Source organism: Mandrillus leucophaeus, unplaced genomic scaffold (assembly GCF_000951045.1).
Source record: "Mandrillus leucophaeus isolate KB7577 unplaced genomic scaffold, Mleu.le_1.0 Scaffold745, whole genome shotgun sequence".
NCBI classification, from domain to species: Eukaryota; Metazoa; Chordata; class Mammalia; order Primates; family Cercopithecidae; genus Mandrillus; species Mandrillus leucophaeus.
The window spans coordinates 1,262,355-1,270,028 of record NW_012108086.1 but is presented as its reverse complement, the minus strand read 5'-3'; the positions used below and the strand labels follow the sequence as shown (position 1 = coordinate 1,270,028).

Genomic DNA, 7,674 nt, shown 5'->3' with positions numbered 1-7,674 from the left:
ATCCATGCAATGAAGTATTATTCGTTGCTAAAAGGAAATGCGCTGTCAAGCCATAGAAAGACATGGGAGAAACTTGAACGCATATCACCAAGTGAAAGGTCTAAAAAAGGTACACACAATACGATTCCAACTACTTGACACCCTGGAAAAGGCAACACTATGGAGACAGGAAAAAGATGACTAGTTTCCAGAGGCTAGATGGGAGGAAGCCATGGATAGGCAGAGCACAGAGGAATTTCAGGGCAGTGAAACCACTCTGTATTGTACAATAACAGTGGACACATGTATTACATTCGTCCAAATCCACAGAACGTGCAACACAGAGAGAACCCTAATGTAAACTGTGGACGCTGGGCGATGATGATGTGTCACTGTATGTGCATCATTTGTAACAAATGTCCCACTCTGGTGGAGAATGTTGATAGCTAGGGAGGCTATCAACGTGTGGGGGCTGGGATAAATCTGTACCTTTTGCTCAATTTTGCTGTGAGCCTAAAAGAGATGTAAAAATAAACTTTAAAAAACAACTATAAATTTATTTTTTTGGACAGTTATGTGTCAGGGTCCTAAATCTATTTCACAGAGCATACACTTCAGTGGGGAAAGCTGATATGAAACAAATAATCAACGATGCTACAAAAGCAGAAAGCAGGAGGTCTAAACTAGTTTTGGAGTTGGGCAGGGCTATGTTGACCACCAGTAAAAGGAGTATTTTAAGCAACACGTGTGGAAGCCCAGAGGAAGAGAAAATAATTTGAAGAGTTCAAATACTTCCCTAAATGCCAAGAGCTGGCAAAGAAAGAAGAAAATTGGCCATGGAAGAAGCAAGAGAGTTAGGGATAGGCTGGTCACTGAGGGCCTTGTCAGCCCCTACAAGGAGTCTGACATTTTCCTGCGGGCGACAGATAGTTACAGAAACGGTTTTTGTTTGTTTTTTTCGGGGGAATAATAGCATCTTTGGATGTTCAATTTCCTTAGACCCCTAAACTCTTTTTCCCAAATTCCAAAGATGCTTCCTTCAAAGCTAGTTATCATTTTAACTCCTTTATTTTCGTTCCCATGGCCATTTTCTTCTCTTGAGGAGGCTACGCAGTAAATGAGTCGCAAGATCCTGTTTCAGAAGTCCTGCGCAATTTGATAGCAGTATTTCCTCCTGAGTATCTATTACAATATTAGACATTATAAACAACAGACACACACTAGTGTGTTACAAATAGCAATTTTTATACTAGAAAACACCATCATTTAAACTGTATTCCCATTTAATTGACTATGTAATCAGTGCTAATCTGAATTGAAAAAACATACTGCTCTAAAAAATTGGTGCCTTTTTGATCTGTTTTATATGTTGGAGATCACAATTAAATTTCACATGGAAAAAGATCCTATTGCTTTAAAATATTGTAACTCACTGTCCTGGTGGGATTTGCTGCTTTTAGTTTTTCCCATCCTCTAATCAATCTTGCCTGCCACTTACAAATTCATCGATGAAAACAACAGAATGGTCTGAATAAAAATATTTACTTCTCTTTATTCCAACCATTGACTATGTCTAAGCCTCAATCTACCTTTTCAGACAGATTTTACAACAAGAATCTCCTGCTTGAATAAATCAGTTTGTTTTCATCTTTCTTTGTATTTTTTCCTCATCCTGGTGCATTTATTTTTAAGAACAAACTTATTTGCAGTAAGCTGTACTCCTCCAATTTTACCTATCTTAATCTTATAAATCCTTCAAGCCACAGGCTAAATCCCTTGTCTTGTATGAAGATTTCCTTGATGAGGCCAACCAGCTCTCATACATTACTCTTCTGAACTTGCACTGACAATATATTAGCACATTTTTTTGAAAATTGATTGTATACAGTCTTATGTCATTTTCAGTGTTGGTTTCTGTAACTGTTGACTAATTTATTTTAGTATTTAACTTTTCACATGTTTATAATACCTTTTCCTCAAGTGCATTACAGTTATGACATTGAACTGTTCTTGTTTTGTTACATCTAATATAACACCTTAAAAAGAGCAAGTCATAAGTGTATGTAGTGATTTGATTTGAAAACACACAAATCATTCCACTAATTAGAATGCTTTGGGTTTTTTTCATAATGTATTTATCTGACTTAAGCCACATTATTAAGTTAAACAGAAATACATAAGAGGAGGCTAATCAAGAGAACTGTCAATTTTCAATATGAAATGTGCTTGCTTCATAACCAGATATAATTAAATTTACTTTGTAAATCTTACTACAAAAGAGTCCTTTTTTTTTTTTTTGCCAAAAAGTAATAGGAGCACTTTCCTTACTTACACTTGTTCGTTGCCAAGGATATCATACCTTGGAAAAAAGAAACAAAATGTTTACATATTCAATTTTTCAAATGGAAATAGTCTATTATAATTTCCTAAGATTTTTCTGAAACCTCACAGGTGGTAAGATATCCTTACTTTTGAAAATCTAATGGGTATATACACATGAAATGAAAATTCACAGAGAATATATTAGAAGAAATATGTGTTACATGCATCATGTGCTAAGAAAACATAAGAAAAATTATAATTTGGTGCACTCAATTCATTTTTACTAATCAAATAATGTCAGGCCAAGGAGAGCCTAACTATATAAATATTGTTTTTGACATCAGTCAGATACATTGCTTAATGCATTAATTAACTAAAACATATTTCATTAGCTATTGTCATTAACTAGAATTAATGCTATCACTTTTTTTTTTTTTTTTGAGACGGAATCTGGCTCTGCGGCCCAGGCTGGAGTGAGCGGCGCCATCTTGGCTCCCTGCAAGCTCCGCCCCCCGGGTTCCCGCCATTCTCCTGCCTCAGCCTCCCGAGGAGCTGGGACCACAGGCGCCGCCACCGCGCCCGGCTAGTTTTTGTGTTTTTAGTAGAGACGGGGTTTCACCGTGTTCGCCAGGATGGTCTCGATTTCTTGACCTTGTGATCCACCTGCCTCGGCCTCCCAAAGTGCTGGGATTACAGGCGGGAGCCACCGTGCCCAGCCAATTGTCACCAATTTTTCTGTGTCTTTTTTTTTTTTTTTTTTGTAAATATAATTTAGAACAGGAAGGAGCAAATTCTTTACCCCTTCGGGGATAGCGAAGCTAAAAAGTGTCCACAGATCCGTCTACTTACCATGTGCCAAAAGAGGAAAAATGGAAAAAGAGATAAAAGAAAAGACTAAAAGAACCTGAAAGAATAAATGAAGGAAAGTTGGGGCACGGAGTGTATCATATGAAGGAGAAGAATGGTCTGTTATCTCTACGGTGTTCATGTCTTAATCCATTGCAAGCAACAAATACTTAGGTTTCATGCAGTTACCGAAGACGGATAAGAAAGTAACAGATGACACTATAAATTTTATGAAGTGTAGCTCTGTTTATCTAGTTTCCTTCACATTTTACAGATACACATCTTATTTGAGTGAGAGAATTTCAACTTTTTCTTGTAGTAACATTGAAAAAGACTGTGAAAATGCTGCTAATGCCAAACCAAAGATCTTTTGATCAACCTTTCTGGGAGAAGGTTTTGTTCTCTGACTTATTGTCAGTGAACTATGAGGCATCATATTATTTGTCTTGCCTGGTGAATAATGATAAAGATGACAACAAATCAATGTTGCATGTGAATGAACCTGTAAAAGGCCAGACACAAATACCAAATTACTAATAAAAACACAATAAAGTTCAACACTGGCAGAAGCTTGCCAATCTCCAATTGCAGTAGCAAAGAAAAGCCCCACTTTTCAATTTAATTACCATTGAATTCTTCCTAGAATCATATGACTATAATAAAATGCACTGTATTTATAGTTAGGGATTAATACATTTTGACATATTTTTGTCAAGCTGAGAGAAGCATATTGAAGGGATAAAGCATTGCCTTCATTGCTATATTAGTGAATTAACAAATAATTTTCTTCTTTGGGTAGCTGGTAACTTTTGATATTCTGACACTTTTTATTTTATTTTGATATTTATTTTGATATTGTGGGGAAAGGCTTAGAATGAAAACTGATGATAGCTAAGCTTTTTAGAAATAATACTAAATATTGTAACAAAAAACTAGAGACAATATTTTCAAGGTGATGATTACCATTAGCTAGGTATATCTCCTAAATACTTACCTTTCCTCCATCCCATTGCCATTGCTTTGTTTTATTCCCGTATCATTTACATGATATTAGCCATTCTACTGTGATATTCCATGCTTTATCTACCTGCCCCAGCCTCACATCCTCCAATCCATCATCTATACTCAAACATCAGAACTCCAATGTGACATACAAAGCTTCACAATTGGCTTCAAAACATCTTCTTAGATTATCTCCTACCCTACGCAGTTTTCAAACTCAACAAGCCTCATACATCAGTGACAAATTGATAAAGGACACAGACAAGCAATGAAGTGCAACATGAGGAGTACTACAATAGAGCAGCAAGCATTAGGAATAACAAAAACACGCAGGCAAATAACCTTCCCTAAAAGAGGGCGGGAATTCAGAAGGAGGACTAACGGGGCTCTTTGCTATTTCCTGTTTTCTCGTCTTTCATTGTATTATATTTATAGTCTTTTTTTTTTTTTCTTTTTTTGGTCTTTCGCCAGGGAAATTTGTCTCCATTCGCACAGAAAATCACAACAATAGTAAAATTTTGTTATTGCTGTTGACTAACAATCTATTCTAATGCTAGACCACTTTTGGACAGAGACATTTTCTTGTTATCTTTGTCCTTATTTTTGGCTCCGTGCCTGGCATCCAGCAGCCACCAAATGTTTTTCTATTATTCGTGAATAAATGATTCTAGATTCACCTCAAAACTTTACTTCTACAAGCTTTTCCCAGGTTTCCCTGGTATATATAATTGCCCCTTTCTGTAGGGAAATTATTAGTTCATCCACATTGCTCAGCTAGTGCTTATCACACAAAATTGTGTTTGTGTGTGTGCATGTGTGTGTGTCAGGAGCAAGACAGTGTTTAGTGTCTGGTCTCTAATAAGTATCAGGAGCAAAAAAAGAAGTTTTCATATTTTGTATATCAAGAAAAGCTTAAATCTGAATTATGAAGGCTCTAAATTACAGAAAAATTTTCTAGAAGATCAATTTTGAAGATTTATTTTGTGAATTACTTAATATTATGAACAGTAGAATACTGTACTGTGTTCAATAATCTTTCTTTTTCAGTATCATATGGCTCACCAATTAGAAAACATAAAAGTATAAAGAATACATCAAAAAATGGACAAAATCATGCCAAAATCTATTAATTTGTATTTGTTTTTATATTAACTTTAAATATGTGTTTTTATTATAAACAATTAAATAATAATTTTCAAGGGTTAGCCTTTTAAAAACTGAACTCAAAAAATAATGAAATTGAATTTTGTTGTCAATATTACTGACTAAGATCTAACCACTATTTTTAGTAAGAATTATAACTTTTTTTAAGCAAATACTAGGTATTTAAGACAAACAAAAACTTGAAGGTAAGTGACTCAAAAAAACATATACATAAACATAAAGTTTCCAAATATGTAGAAACAATTTTGTGTTTTATATCTTAATTATACTGAAAATAATTTGTGTTAAATCATAAAAATTTGTTTCATCTATTATTTCATGAATATTTCCAATTCCACTGCAAGATAATAAAATAAAGTGAGAAGTTTAGCATTGATTTTGAATTAATTAGTTTTATTGCAGGGGGTTACAGAAATTACTATAGTCTATGTATTATTTAGTAGACTCAATGGAAAAAAAATCCTCCAAATTATCCACAGTTTTCATGTTATATGAGTTCAAGACTTTATGCATATGAAGCTTAACAGCACTACTTTCTCTTCCCATTTTACAAGTCCCCATTTCTGTATTCTCTGACTTCAGCTTTTAAAATGCAGATTTCTAAGCTCTGTAATAATCTTTTCTTGTGGAATATACAGCTTTGGTTTTTCTTTGTTTACGATTCATGTGACACTGACACATTTATAACATTAATACAAATTAAGATCATCTATAGAATTTTATTTTTAAGTTAGAGAAAGAGGACACAGAATATGCTTTTAGTTTCCCATTTCAAATGTGAACTTAAAAGAATTAAAATAACAATATATGCATATATGATAAGTGCTACAATCTCAGCGAGACAAATGAAGGCTTTTGGAGGGAGAGGAAGACATAGACAAAAAATATTAGTGTGTGTGTGTATACATATATACACTGCATATATAGAGCATATATGTATATATATGTTATTTACCAAAATGCAAATGATATCATTAAAGGAAGCTAATGTTATGACATAGAAAATTCTAGTTAGAAAAATTAATCTGAAGACCTCAAAGACAAGAGTTATGTACAAATAAAAGAGGATGAAGAAACAATGTATGAGCATGTATATGAGATTTTTTAAAGCAAGACAAAAAAAAAAGCCATTATAGAAATGAATGGATTTATTTTAATGTCTAAATATTTCTAAGTAAAAAAAAAAATCCTGCAAAAAGGAAAACTGCTTTTATCTATATTTTTAGCTACATAAAGGCCCAGTCAAAATAAACAGTGACCTGGGAATTATAAGAAAGACAAAACATTCAGAATTATTAAACTGGAAAAGGAAACAGTATGATTTTTTGACCAGTGTTTTTTTTCTTTTTTTGATTTAGAGGATAAAAAGTATCAGTGTCTTTGTATTTAAAATCAATTAAGGCTTAAACTAACAGAGGAAAACCCACTCTTGTGAGACATTTGGGAAAGAATAAGGAAACTGGTCACATTTAAAGGCCCTCGAAGAAAATGCTGTAACTTAAAAAGGTTTCATTACAGAGTGTGCATTGGCTCTATGATTGTTCTGGCCCCTAAATTCCCATCAGAGCTGATGATTAAAGTTCTACCCACTGGCCAGGTCCCTACAATTATCCCATTGTGATGGAGCTCTACAGTGGCGCCCTGCTATGGCCAGACATCAAGTCATTAGAGAACTGCAAGGGATGATGAAGAAGGTTATTTTAATTCCCTTTTCAGCCCTTCTCAGGAGTGGCTCTTTAGTTCACAGAGCTGTGGGTACTTGCTTTCAAACTAACAAGCAATATTATAAATGGAGGCTGCATTATCATGATTGCAGACAATCTAAGGCACTTGAAGGCCAAGGATTCTCCGTCCTCAATATGTGCTGTTTTGTATTTACCAGCTAAAAATATATAGACAGCGCAAACAGTAAAAGAGGGGAAAATGCAGTGAACATGGTGGTGGGGGCCAAAGGAAACAGTAAGAGAACATAAGATGATGGCAAAAATGAACAACAGAGACGAGAGGAGAGCCCTGGCCATTTTGTTAGTATATAAAATATCTTTACCCATTTTCTTGTTGTTCTGCCGCATAGTGTTCCAGCTCTGTACCAGGAAGGGGCTGCACTGGGGGAGGAGGTAGAGGGACATTGGCCCAAGTGGATCCATTGTTTTTCTGTGGTTTAGAAGAGTTTTTATTTTTCTTCTTTTTTCCACCTTTCCCACCTGAAAGTAATAACGTATTTATTCAGAGATGCCAAATAGCAGAATAAATAGAATACATCAGACACCAAGATGTATTTATGTTTCAAAACACCAGAATCAGTATGTTGGAGTTGTTAAAAGCTATAAACAATGAAATGATATAATCAGAAAAACATTT

At 34.5% G+C, this 7,674-nt stretch overlaps 1 protein-coding gene across 5 annotated transcripts in view; it reads right to left on the bottom strand.

Annotated features, from left to right (window-relative positions):
- Positions 1–7,674, bottom strand: part of ROBO2 (roundabout, axon guidance receptor, homolog 2 (Drosophila)) — a 625,987-nt gene that overhangs the window by 33,968 nt on the left and 584,345 nt on the right. For all 5 annotated transcript variants that reach the window (XM_011966113.1, XM_011966115.1, XM_011966117.1 and 2 more), the window contains one exon: positions 7,361–7,517. In XM_011966113.1, the coding sequence (XP_011821503.1) occupies positions 7,361–7,517 (157 nt within the window). The remainder of the gene's footprint in view (positions 1–7,360; positions 7,518–7,674) is intronic.